This window comes from Poecilia latipinna, unplaced genomic scaffold (genome assembly GCF_001443285.1).
Source record: "Poecilia latipinna isolate Pla-1442-1.1 unplaced genomic scaffold, P_latipinna-1.0 Scaffold2181, whole genome shotgun sequence".
NCBI lineage: Eukaryota > Metazoa > Chordata > Actinopteri > Cyprinodontiformes > Poeciliidae > Poecilia > Poecilia latipinna.
In genome coordinates this window covers 76,547-89,697 of record NW_015114797.1, presented here as the reverse complement: position 1 = coordinate 89,697, position 13,151 = coordinate 76,547, and the positions used below count along the sequence as shown (strand labels likewise).

Sequence of the window (13,151 nt, the reverse complement as noted above, 5' to 3'; positions counted from 1 at the left end):
TGATTAGTATTGTCCTCTCTTGGTTTATTGTTATGTTCTCTTTAGTTTCTTTGCTGTTGCTAGATTAATTTGTCGTTTTTATTGACGCTCACCATCAGTAATCTTCACTCATCACCTGCTGCGCCGCTTAATCATCATGTGTTTCACCTGATTTGCCACTCGTATTGATTTTTCACTATTCACCGCCGGATTCTCTGATCCTGGTTATCCCGTTTCGTCTTTTTTTTTTTTTTTTTTTTCCCCTAAGGCATGGAGCGGTCGGGCAGCGCATATCGATGGAGAAAAGCAGACTGACGTTTGTCGGGGTCAGGAGCATCCACCTGAATAATATGTAGTTGCGCCCCTGAGCTGGTTTAACGCTGAACTGATGCAGTGAAGCTACCAGTAGCAGGAGAACGAAGCTGCACCAAAAGCTACAAAGCTAAATAGAAGGAGAGCTGCATGATTTAATGTTACACAATGCACTTTTAGCAAGTTGCTTAAAGTCTAAACTGGTATTGTTGTGCATTTAAGAAGTAAAATTTACCTTTGACCACACGCCCCCCAAAGGAATTTCAGCGCTCCACTTTTGTAAAAATGTCCGCCAGCGCCCCCTGCTGTCCTCTGAACGCCCCCCGGGGGGCAGTAGCGCCCACTTTGAGAAACGCTGTTCTAGAAGATCCTTACAGAACTTGAATATAAGTCTATTTTTCGTTGCACTTTTAGAAGTATTATTTTATAATTTTCAAAATGTTTCAGTTAAAAGCTACTCTCTGCATCCCAAAGAGAAATTAGATGTTTAATAACTCATGTCTTCCAAGTATCTTAAGACAGAGGGCAGGAAAGAGCTCCAGTAGCAGTCAGTCTTGCAGTGAATCAGGAGAAGTCTCTGACTAAACACAGTTGCTGTATGACATTCTCATGCTAACAACTCAACTGGATGTTCTGAAAGGGTTTGAATTGGATTAGGATTCAGCTCATTGATAATATGAAGAACAAATATATTTACAAAGCAAACTGATGCAGTTTCTATACAGAGCTTTAAAGATCAGCTGCACTTTTTGCCAGTAGTTTCTCATGTTTCTTGTTGTTACAATGAAATGAATGTCTAGAGTTTCTCCTGCTCTGATTGGTTCTTATCTCTGCAGCTCAGAGATCCAGATGAAGCTGTCCTCCTGAACCTGGTGCCCTCAGTGATGTCCACAGCTCGTGTCGCTTCAGGCTCCGCCCCCTGGCGTTCCGTCTAATCGGCCATGTCTTGTTGAACCCGACCGATGTCCTCTAGGCAACAGAATGAGCGGCACTGCTGACCCGACCCAGCCCACTGAAACGAGGAGCCCCAAACTGCGGCTCTACAAATGATATGATAGTAGCTGCCTGGATCACTTTCTGTGCCTGTAGGAGCCTTGCCCAGCTGCTGCTGCTCCTCTCCCCTTCGGCGTCCCCGGCCCGGGAGACTCTCGCCGCCGCCCGCCTCGGTGCCATGGGCAACAGCTGTGTGTGCAGAGAGGACAGCGACCTAGAAGACCACCGCCACGACTCGGCCTCCAGATCCACCCGAGGTCAGGCCCGCCGGGTCGACCACGGCGCCGCCGTTGGAGCTGACTCTGCTGACAGAAGCAGCCGGCCCAGAGATCCGGTTCGGCCACCACGCCGAGGCCGCGGCCCGCACGAGCCCAGGCGGAAGAAGCAGAACGTGGACGGGCTGGTGCTGGATACGCTGGCTGTCATCAGGACGCTGGTGGACAAGTAAGTCTGGAGACAGGAAGGCGGGTACAATCAGGTGAGCTGGAAGGAACCAGGCACCTGCAGGTCAAGAAGGTCGGTTCCCCCCTTGAGGTCGGGCGGTTCCCCTCTTAAGGTGGTTCTGTGATTCTCCATCTTGGTTCTCTTACTGTTTGGTTCATTTCCTGCCTCAGAAGCTCTCACCGTGTTAAACCTGCAGGTCTGCAGTGCGGCGTTAGCAGGAGCTTCCTGGTTTGTGGTGGCGTAATGTGTTCGCAGTGGGACTGTACTGGTTCTGATCTGTTGCTTAGCAACTGAGATGCTGAAGAAGAGCAGGGAGGGAAATGTTTTCCTGCTTTTCCTCGCATGGTAACAGACCTCCTGAGGCTCACTGACCCCAGATGGGTTAGAAGGTTCTGGTTGAACTGTGACCAGGTGTTGGTCACAGTTCATAGTTTCTGTTAAGGTGCTGCATTTTAATACCTCTGGAACTTTTTAAGCGCTGCTGTTCAGGCATCTAACCTCCCGTTGTGCCTTTCACCTCTGATGTTTTTTTTATCTCAGCTGGATGTTCTCCTTTCCCAGCAGAGTTGGACCAGTTCAGCCCAGTTCAGCTGTGGGCTGTTTGAGCAGTTTCCAGTCAGCATCAGCAGAAAGCGTCGCCTAACCAGAGCAGAGCGTTATGGGTCCGATCCAGCAGCACCGACTCTTGTCTGTCTTCTGTTTGGTTCACTGGAACCTAGGCTTATTATGCTAATGCTCCGTCAGGCTTTTAGCTCCAAAGCCGTTCATAAAACACACATTACTATTATATCCTAGGGTGGGATTTCAACATGTTCATTTCCATTTATAAATTACAGACATATTAAAATGTTTAACGCAATTAATCTTTTATTTTTACATACAAAAGCCCAGAGCCAGAACCATAAATGTGACGGACGAGCTACATCCTCTCGCAGCAGCGACTCCTCTTGCTTCATTGCTGCTTCTGAATGATCTGATTGGACGATGGAAAAGACTGCTCTTCTGTTCAAATTGTGCTAAAAGGAGTAAGCCTGTCAGAAGCTATGCTAGCATGAAATAGCATCTCAATGCTAGCATGTAGCAGCTAATGCTAATGTTAGTGTCCACAGTCCAGATTTCTAAAGATCCATGAACGATCAGAGAAACTCTGGAAAGATGAACGGATAGAAAACCAATTTTGCTCCAATATGATGAAGAACCTGAAGATTAAAAACTACAGATATTTTTGTTGCTGAGCTCAAGTTGACATTGATTCAATAATTTAGCAGCAAAAAGGGGGTTTTAATTCAAATTGCTGCTGATTTAGTCGATTATATAGTTTTTGATCAATTGTGATTAGTTACAGGCACTGAGGTTACCTCTATTAAAAGTTGGATAGATTTCCTGCAGTTAATTCGGGTGAAGTGCAGGTTGTTCACCTGTGATGACATGTTTTGTGTCTTTCAGTGACCAGGAGCCTCCTTATTCCATGATCACGCTGCATGAGATGGCGGAGACCGGTAAGTCGCTTACAGCAACACATGAGCTTCCATCCTGATCTGTGACACGCCGTCATCAGATGCTGACTTGGTCCTGATCATATTGTTCAGATAAAAGCTGGTTTAGGTATTTGATTGGTTCCTGGATCTCAGCAGATCCTCTCTGGACTGAAACATGTCTGCTGCCTCGCCTAGAATCTTCCTCGTTCTGTCTGACCTGATCCAGACTTTTCATTTGTTCCCCTGTCTAATGTCTGCGTGAACTGCATTAGATGTCAGTAATCCAGCAGGATTATGAGATAGTTTTCCTTTAACTGTGGGAATCTCTACAGCGTTTGTTGGGTGGAAGTTTGGGTCGACTCGACCTGAGGAGACGGATGAACGTTCAGCAGCAGCTCCCTTCCTGTTGGGTTCCACCTCATTTTAATGTCATTAATCTCTGTCTCTACATGCAAATGGATTTAGTAGTTGGCTTATATTTGCTGAGTTTTCCTCGGAGCTGTGCGGCTGGAGGTTCTGTCCATGGTGCCGGTCTGTGTTCCTCCGGTGCCGAAAAGCAAATATTTTGTTTAGTCTTTTCCTTATACAAGGCCTCGTTCTTTTGTCATGGCCTCCTCTCCCGTTTTTACTTTTCCGTGTGCATCGTTATGTTAATGAGGAGAGCTGCCTTCTATGCCAGCTCCTCTGCTATTGGCCAGTAGAGCTTTGGAACCAACGTCACTGCGTCAGACGTTGTGGGGCGTAATTATTTAAAATATTGAATATGACTTGGCATTTTAATAGAGGGCTGTGTGTCTCATGTAAAGGCATGAATTACCACTTTTTGGTATCAGTTGGTCACAAGGCATTTATTAACATTTGTTTGACAGGAGTGAAGCGCTAAGGAGGGAGCAGGAGATCGGCTGGCCGAAATTAGCGTTCATAAATCGGATCATCCTTGAGATAAACGCCGCTTGTTCGGCGGATATTGGAATATCCAATATCCAATTCGAAACTAACGTCACTGCAGTCAGTAACACAATAAAACCACCGGGATGAAGTTTGTTTTGGTGTGTGGCCTGCACCCTAACCCCCATCGCAAATGAGGTGGGAAGTAATTTATGCCTTAATGAAGAGGAAATGCCTGTTTTCAGGATCTATTATGTTCATTGTAATCAAGAACAAGGACAAATTACTCATGAAATTTCATGGGAAACTAAAGCAGCAGATGAGAAATTAGAACATGTTAATTTAATAAACTGGAACTTTTTATTGTTGGTGTCTTGACCAGCTGTGTTCATGAACACATTTAAAGAGGTTTTGAGTTAAAATCTGGTTATTATGCAGTTTATTCCCTTCTTTATTAATGATTTCACTGCTGACTGTTTTCTCCCAGACGACGGTTGGCTGGAGGTGGTCCAGTCTCTGATTCGAGTGATCCCATTGGACGATCCGCTCGGTCCTGCAGTCATCACCCTCCTCCTGGATGAGTGTCCTCTTCCAACCAAGGTGTGGAATCTGGAGTAATCTGCATCCCAGGCTGTTCCAGGCATCAACAATAATCAGGAAGATGCCTGTCTTCATTTTCCAACCTGCCTTTGACTTTCTGTTTCATTTACTGTTTAAGTACATGAGCTGTGTTGGAGAATGAGTCACTGCTGCTGAAACGTTTGAGTCATGATCATCTGAGTGGTGCTGTTATGTTGCGCCACAAAACTTGTGGCATTATGTGGCACTGTGTGGTCTTTTGTGGCGTTATGTGACAATCTGTGTATGTTTTGTGCCGTTTTGTGTTGCTGTGAGGTGTTATTTGGCGTCATGTGACGTTTGTAGATCAACGGCTGTTTTCCTTCCAGGACGCTCTGCAGAAACTGTCGGACATGTTGAGTCTGAGCGCTACGGTGGCCCAGCAGGACGCTCTGAACCCGGCTAAGCACAGAAACACCACAGCCGTCCTGGGCTGCCTGGCTGAGAAGCTAGCAGGTACGGTCAGATAGCCCGGCTTCCTGCACCCAGGGGAGTTTGAGCGCTGCTGAACTTTGACCTTATATGCTGTTGGTAACGCTTCATTATTACTCCAGTTACCCAGCTGCTTTCCTCCTCCAGGACCAGCCAGCATTGGGTTGTTGAGTCCTGGAACCCTGGAGTACCTTCTGGAGAGCCTGGTGAGCGCTCTGTTTCTGGGTCAGAGGTCATGCATGGTTAGTCCCACTGCATGCTGGGTAATCAAGCAGGACCAGTTGGGACATCACTCCATCCAATAATAAGTGAATATGGTCAGACTGTTGAATGTTTGAGGGGAACGTTGCTGACTGGTTGTGTCTCCATGCAGAGCGCCGACTCCCACCCGACTGTCATGCTGTTCGCTCTCATCGCCCTGGAGAAGTTCTCCCAGACCAGTAGGTGGAGCCGACTCATCCCCGATCTGATCCAGCAGAGAAGCAGTTCATGCAGAGGATTTTAATCTTGATAGTAGGGCTGAAATGATTCCTCGGATGATTCGAGTACCTCGATTATTAAAATTCCTAGATTAAAATTTTCCTGCCTCGAAGCTTCCTTAATTTATGTTTTATCATTTAGCGCGCCGTGTTCCGGCCGGAACATTATTTGCGTTGCGCAGAGCTCTGACTTCCGCCTCTGAGTTGTTGACGAAAGCTAAGTGTTAGCATCATAACGTCCAATCTTCAAGTTCGGCCCGCGGGGATTTTATTGATTAATGATAATTCCGGGTTTTCATCGTTTTCGGGGAACCAATAAACATCCTTAAGATGACCGGAGCGACGCCGGGAGTCCGGCAGCCTTTCTGCTCCGGAGCTGGAAGCGAACGGCGGGAAGAAGCTGAGGAGGATTTCTACAGGTAGAGACTGAACACGGCGGGCGGCTGATGCTGACCGTGTAAGAGCAGCTTTAGGACGAACCGCGCAATAAATTTCACATGGCTGGTAGATGAGTTTCTGAGTGACGAACGGAGGAGCCGTAAATATCCCGTTTTGCTCCCCCGGTCTTACTTCGCCTGCCCTCCAACCCCATCCCCCCAATCCAGGAGACATTTCCCGTATTGTCAAACCCAAAGCTTGGCAGGTTTAGGCCAAGGTGAGAGTTCATCTGTTAAACTCACTGAAGATGAACAGAAACTAAAAGCTGGATCATTTTTATCAGCGTATCTGTGAGCCTGGCTCTTTATTATTACATTGGATATAATTTCAGATCTTTGTGTAACTTTTCTTCTGGTTAACTTAAAAAGTGAGCTGTTCTTGTTACAGGTTAGTTTCTAAACTACAGAAAAGTAACTGTTAGGGAAGCTCAAATGTCAAAAATTTGACTGATATTGATATCTGATAGTAACGCTGCTGTTATGTTAGATTTACCAATATTTCATTTTCTAAATGTATTTATCCGGTTACTGAATTAATCGTGTAAGAATAATCGATAGATTACTCGATTACTAAAATATTCGTTTACAACAGCCCTAGTTGATAACACGTCTGTTCAGTCGTCTGGTTTTCTCCAGGCGTCCATGTTTGTTTTCAGCCTAGAATGAGCTGAGGTGATGCTGTGCTGCAGTTTTCATCCACACTCCGGGTTCAGTACTTTCCTTATTGTTCATGAACATTAAAAAACATTCCCTGTTCTTTAATGTTCCTTCACAACACGTTGAGACATTTTCAAGAATAAAGCAACAAGATAAGAAAATCCTCCCTGGACCTCGCTGCCCATCGCAGCGTTTCTCGTCCAGCAGCGTCATTTTCCATATATGGTCAGAACCTTTTGCTCCGTTTGGCTCAAACTTTGATTTAATGTTTTTATGACGTCTCGTTGACCAAACTGAACTTTAAAAACGTCGTCATTTAATTCATTCAGAAAAATGTGTTTGTTTTACGGTGAAAACATTTGCTGGAATAAGAAGTTTTTTGGTTTTTATTAAATTAGTTTCATCATCTTGTTTCAGGTGAGAACAAGCTGACTGTGTCAGAGTCGTCCATCAGCGATCGACTCGCTGTCCTGGAGTCGTGGGCAGACCACCAGGACTACCTGAAGAGGCAGGTCGGCTTCTGCTCACAGTGGAGCCTGGACAACCTGTGTGAGTAAAACTGTGGCGCGGACCGGACCGGACCGGGATCAGAAACTAGACTCTAAAGTAGACTCTGCGGAGTGACGTGTTTCTCCTGTGTTCAGTCCTGAAGGATGGCCGTCAGTTCACCTATGAGAAGGTGAACCTGAGCAGCATCAACGCCATGCTGAACAGCAACGACGTCAGCGAGTACCTCAAGATTTCCCCGACTGGATTGGAGGTCAGTCTGGGTTCATTAGAGTGGAGACGGGATTTCTGGATGCTGACCTCTAGTTAACCTCTGGCTGATCTCGGGTAGCTGAGGACATGAAGGACAGAGAAAGTCTTACTGCCACCAAAGGTCAGCTGAGGTCAGGGCCTGTGTGAGGTTGGATCCCAGCAGTACTGATGTGAAACGGCAGCTGATTGGCTGCAGTGTTGCATATTTTGCACATGCTGATGTTGGGTGGATTGTGAATCAAGCGTGTCAGCAGCAGGTCTCTCAGGCTGCAGGTCTGTCTCAGCGGTTTCGGCTCGCTAGCCGAGCATTGTGAAGCTGCTACTGAGGCGTTTATGCAGATTGAGGCCTCTGGTCTGCAGAGGTTGGTCATCAGCTGAAGGTTTTCCTGTGTCGTGACGTTTTTCAGGCGCGGTGCGACGCCTCGTCCTTTGAGAGCGTGCGCTGTACGTTCTGCGTGGATTCGGGCGTTTGGTACTATGAGGTGACCGTCGTCACATCGGGGGTGATGCAGATCGGATGGGCCACCAAAGACAGCAAGTTCCTCAACCATGTAGGTAGCAGATCTGTGCTGCGCCTCGGCCTGCGTTGCTCTGTTTAACGGCGCTTTGCTCCCACAGGAAGGCTACGGCATCGGAGACGATGAATATTCATGTGCTTATGATGGCTGCAGGCAGCTCATCTGGTACAACGCTCGCAGTAAACCTCATTCTCATCCCTGCTGGAAGGAGGGTGAGCCTCACGTTTAGCGTTTCCTCAACTGTCTGATTGTCACCAACCAAAGAACATACCAGCTGATGGCTGGGTTGATCTCAGCACTCGGCCGCTAACTGGGCTCGCTTTGAGTGAAAACAGTGAAATCGTTTTGTGAATTGTCTGCTGCAGGAGACGCCATCGGCTTCCTGTTAGATCTGAACAAAAAGCAGATGATCTTCTATCTTAATGGACACCAGCTGCCGCCAGAGAAACAAGTCTTCTCCTCAGCCACGTAAGTTTCAGCGCTGCTTCCCTCATCGCACACAGGAAGTAATGCTTTGAGCAAAAACATCAACAGAGACCATTAAACATTTCTGATTAAAATGTACTGTAATGAAGCCTTCTCTCAGGTTTGGAGTGCTCACTTATATTTAAGTAATCAGACTCATTTACAGAAACATAATCATCCTGTGAGGCATAACTAATCAATCTGTTGATCACAGATCAACTAGTAAATTCTGAAGTGGATCTGCTGCTCTAAACGTCTTGGAATGATTCATTTTTCTGTTCGGTCGTATTTATCTTCATGCTTTTAGGTTGTTAATGTTTCCTTTGTGCTGAGGGTCCAGCGGTGGGATGAACCAGTTAGTCGGTGCTGGTTCCTCTGGTCCGACTCATTTCCTGTGGTTCTCCTGCAGGTCGGGTTTCTTCGCCGCCGCCAGCTTCATGTCCTACCAGCAGTGTGAGTTTAACTTCGGGGCCAAGCCGTTCCGCCATCCGCCTTCTGTCAAGTTCAGCACCTTCAACGACTTCGCCTCTCTCAAGCCCACCGAGAAGATCATCCTGCCAAGGTGAGCCCTGCTGCACCAGGGAGTGACCTCTGACCCCCATCCTGTGGCCGCTGCGGCTTGAGCCGCTCTGTGTTCCTGGTTGACTAATAATGCTTGCGTCCGTCTGTTCATCCTGTTGTCATGGAAACGGTGATGATCGGTCATTTTGTTCCCCAGACATCGGCGTCTGGCCTTACTGAAGCAGGTCAGCATCAGGGACAACTGCTGCACGCTGTGCTGCGACGTCATGGCGGACACGGAGCTGCGGCCCTGTGGACACGGGTAAGACTGCAGACCTGAGGCCGGCAGCGGCTGCTGCGGACGCAGCGGCTGCATCACTGACGCTCTCCCCCTCCCGGCAGTGGGATGTGCATGGACTGTGCCTTACAGCTGGAGACGTGTCCGCTGTGCCGCCAGGAGATCCAGACCCGAGTCAGACTCATCGCTCACGTCTCCTGACCAACTTTATGCTCTTCCTCCTCCTGCTCCTCTTCCTCCGTCCTGATGAAGATGGCGCCGTGTTTCCCTGAGGAAGAGGAGGGGAGGAGTCTCCTCTTGGTGTTCTGATCCGGAGCGGATCCTGACAGAACCAGAGCCTTGTTGAGGCAGTCCTCAGAGACCTGAGGATCCCTCCTGCAGCTGCAGACGCTGCAGTCGGCCTGCACGGCGTCTGCTTGTGTTTAAGCCGTCTGCAGGCTGCAGTATTAAATCTGAGGTACAGACACGTTGATTCCATCAATATGCTAATTATAGTTCTCTAAAGGTAGCATTTAATATTTCCTACACAGCTTCTGTCTTTATGAACGGCCCAAAAACTCTTTGTTTGGCTTTATGCCACATTCTGCCGCTGATGAATTTTAAGATTATCATTTATATTCCAAATTCAGTTTGTCCTGCAGCTAGGAAAGGAAACTCTGAGAACTCCTCAAGCTTCTGGGATTTTGCCCACATTCAACCCTCCTCTGTAGAACAGCGCCGCCGCTGGCTGGTCTGAGCGTCAGGGTTTCGGTTCTCTCCAGAAATCGTTTCTGCTGTTGCTTTATGGATTCAGCTGCTGGAAATGTTTCCATGAAGCTTTCAGGGTTTCATCAGATCGGATCTGGAAACGGATTCAACTGAAGCAACTAATAGGAACTGAAACATGTCAAGATGCTTCATCAAGTCACCTTGTTTCCTCCAAGCCGAGGGACACGGCCTCCTCCCCGAGTCGTCTCTGGGTTTACTGAGCTGGCTTTCACAAACGGGTTCATGTACTTTTGGATGGCAGAATGTGTTTCAGGAAAAGTTGTTTGTACAACCAAACAAAGCGCTTCAGTAGGTTTTGAAATTGAACAGTGAATCCTCAAACAAATCCTGCAGATGCAGAAGAGTTGATGGAAACCCTGGGAGAAGACGACGAGTCGGCACCTTAGCGTGGAGCAGAAGAAGAATCTGACTGGTTGGAAACCAAGTTCAGGATTGTAAAGATTAATTTGTGACTTGTATTTAAAACGTTTATAAAGGAATTATGATCCGGAGTTCCCAAAGATGTGATTTATTAAGAAATCGTTTCATGATTTGTGATATTTGTAATAAATGTATGTTTATGTGATCTCTGTCTGTCTGACTCTGGTTTTCCAGCTTCAGCAAAACTCAGATCCTCAGGAGATGCAACGAGTTCAAGGCAGAAATCCGGGCCAAAACAGAACCCCCAGGTTCTGCTCAGATCTGAGTCTGGGCTCCTTTTATCAGCCAATCAAATTTTATTTGTATAGCACATTTCATCAGCAAGGCATTTCAAAGTGCTTTACATCAAACAAACAGTCATGCAACATAGAATCAACAATTAAAACGTGACATTAAGTCGATGCCATCATTAAATTGATCACGTTTCAAATAAACTCTAAGCAGGTGGGTTTTAGTCTGGACTTAAAGGAAGTCAGTGTTTCAGCTGTTTTACAGTTTTCTGGAAGTTTGTTCCAAATTTGTGGTGCAAATGTAACAGTTATGGATGATGCAGCTAACTGCGGCTACAAAAGCAGCATCAGAAGAGAGTCCTTTTAGGGAGCCTGAGGTGTGAATGAAGACAGGAAGCAGTGGTTTGAGTTTTGGTGTATACATTGGTGATTTTAATAAAAACAGACAATTACAAATGCACAATGAGAGACAAATTGACTTAGAATAAATTAATTCCAAAATCACAAAGTTCTTTGTTCTTCTAGTTCACCATCTTCAGATCCAGATAGGGATCTGATCCAACGGGGGGAACCCGACCTTCTGAAAGAGAGTGGGGCGTACTAAACCACAGTCAGCTGTGGTAGTCCCGGTGACGGTCCAGGTAACCAACACCAACAATTCAAGGGATTAAATCAGCAGATGCAAAGATTTGGATGAATTTTCCAGGGAGACACCAGCAGCAAGACACAACCACAGTGGAACAGGTGATGAAGTTCAAACTGCACGCTGGAGGCTTTAAATAAGCTGGCAGAGTTTGGGGCAACACAGGAAGTGGACCCACAAAAATAAAAGTCTTGACTAATTGCGGGTTAAACATAGACGCTGAATGCTTCTTCTGCTCGTTTGGTTCTGGTTCTGGAGATGCAGAGCAGAACCAGAAGATCTGAGGCGTCTGGAAGGTTGATACAACTGTAGATCTTTAATGTGGTGCTAAATCATTCAGTGATTTATAAACTAACAGTATTTTACAGTCTGTTCTCTGAGCTACAGGTGTAGGACTGTAGATCTGGTGTTATGTGCTCCATCTTCCTGGTTCTAGTCAGAACAGCAGCTTCTGGATCAGCTGCAGCTGATTTGTTGGACAGACCTGTGAAGACGCTGCTGCAGGAATCAATGCGGCTAAAGATAAACGCATGGATGAGTTTATTTGGATCACGCTGAGACATCAGTCCTCTAATCCTGGAGATGTTCTTCAGGTGATAGAAGGCTGACTTTGTGACTGTCTTGATGTGGCTCTGAAGGTTCAGGTCAGAGGTCATCACTACTCCCAGGTTTCGGGCTGATCGCTGGTTTTAGTTGTAATAACTGAAACTGTGCATTGACTCTAGATCTATAACTCTAGATCTAAAACCTTGAACCTTAACTCTAGATCTGTAACTTTAGATCTATAGCTCTAGATCTATAAAAGTTACAGGAGACCGGCCCTCCAGACCTGGAGTTGCCCACCCCTGCTCTGGATCTGTAACTCTAGTTCGCTCCTCTTTAGGTCCAAAGATAACTTCGGTTTTGTTTCTGTTCAGCTGGAGAAAGTTTTGTCTCATCCTCACATTTATCTGTTCTAAGCATCTGTTCAGTGACTGGATGGGGTCAAAGGTCACCTGGTGACATCATAATATAGAGCTGTACATCATAGTTATGGTAGCTGATCTTATTTCCTGTTATGACATGAGCCAGTGGGAGCATATAGATATTGAAAAGAAGGGGTCCTAGGATTGAACCTTGGGGTTCCCCACATGTGACCTTTGACCTCTCTGATGAGAAGTTTCCGATTGAAACAAAGTAATCCCTGTTCTTTATGCAAGATTCAAACCAGTTGAGTTCTGAACCGGAGAGTACGTCCCAAGTCTCCAGTCGATTCAGTAAAATGTCCTGATCAACACTGAAGTCCAACAGAACCAGAACCAGCACTGTGGTTCTCCCACAGTCTGTATTCATATGGATATCATTGAACACTTTGACTAGGCCGTCTCCGTGCTGTGGTGAGCACGAAAGCCAGACTGGAAGGAGTCAAAGCGATTCATTATTGTTAGGAAGTTAGTTAATTGTTTAAAAACTGCTTTTTCAATAACTTTGCTGATGAATCAGAGGTCAGAGGTCGGCCTGTAATTCTGCAGTAGTGATTTGTCCAGATTGTTCTTTTTAATCAGTGGTTTGATAACTGCTGTTTTCAAAGCCTGGGGGAAAACACCTGAAGAGAGCGATGAGTTACTATTTGGATCAGATCATTAGCAACGACAGGCAGGACTTTCTTAAAGAAATGTGTAGGTAGGACATCCAGACCGCAGGAACTGGAGCTTAATTGACTTATAATTTCTTCAAGGGTTTTATAATGAAGTAGTTGAAATTGGGTCATTTTTCCTGCATTTGTTTTGTTTGAGCATAGCATTGATACTGGCTTTGGAGAGGATGTGCAGATTAATCCTCTGATCTTTTGA

General features: G+C 46.2%; 1 protein-coding gene and 1 long non-coding RNA gene across 2 annotated transcripts in view; one reads left to right on the top strand and one right to left on the bottom strand.

The window, feature by feature from the left end:
• Positions 1-10,591, top strand: part of rspry1 (ring finger and SPRY domain containing 1) — a 15,643-nt gene extending 5,052 nt beyond the window's left edge. The window contains exons 2-15 of the mRNA XM_015017733.1: positions 1,128-1,728; positions 3,175-3,227; positions 4,582-4,694; positions 5,042-5,168; positions 5,292-5,350; positions 5,518-5,584; positions 7,135-7,266; positions 7,362-7,477; positions 7,884-8,027; positions 8,095-8,206; positions 8,360-8,462; positions 8,869-9,021; positions 9,178-9,282; positions 9,363-10,591. Of these exons, the coding sequence (XP_014873219.1) occupies positions 1,343-1,728; positions 3,175-3,227; positions 4,582-4,694; positions 5,042-5,168; positions 5,292-5,350; positions 5,518-5,584; positions 7,135-7,266; positions 7,362-7,477; positions 7,884-8,027; positions 8,095-8,206; positions 8,360-8,462; positions 8,869-9,021; positions 9,178-9,282; positions 9,363-9,459 (1,767 nt within the window). The 5' untranslated portion in view covers positions 1,128-1,342 and the 3' untranslated portion in view covers positions 9,460-10,591. The remainder of the gene's footprint in view (positions 1-1,127; positions 1,729-3,174; positions 3,228-4,581; positions 4,695-5,041; positions 5,169-5,291; positions 5,351-5,517; positions 5,585-7,134; positions 7,267-7,361; positions 7,478-7,883; positions 8,028-8,094; positions 8,207-8,359; positions 8,463-8,868; positions 9,022-9,177; positions 9,283-9,362) is intronic.
• On the bottom strand, positions 9,760-11,728 carry LOC106936619 (uncharacterized). The gene is made up of 2 exons (XR_001422174.1): positions 11,419-11,728; positions 9,760-10,880 (listed from the first exon to the last, which is right to left on the bottom strand). It is a non-coding gene; the product is annotated as an uncharacterized LOC106936619 (long non-coding RNA).
• Positions 11,729-13,151: the final 1,423 nt, after the last annotated feature.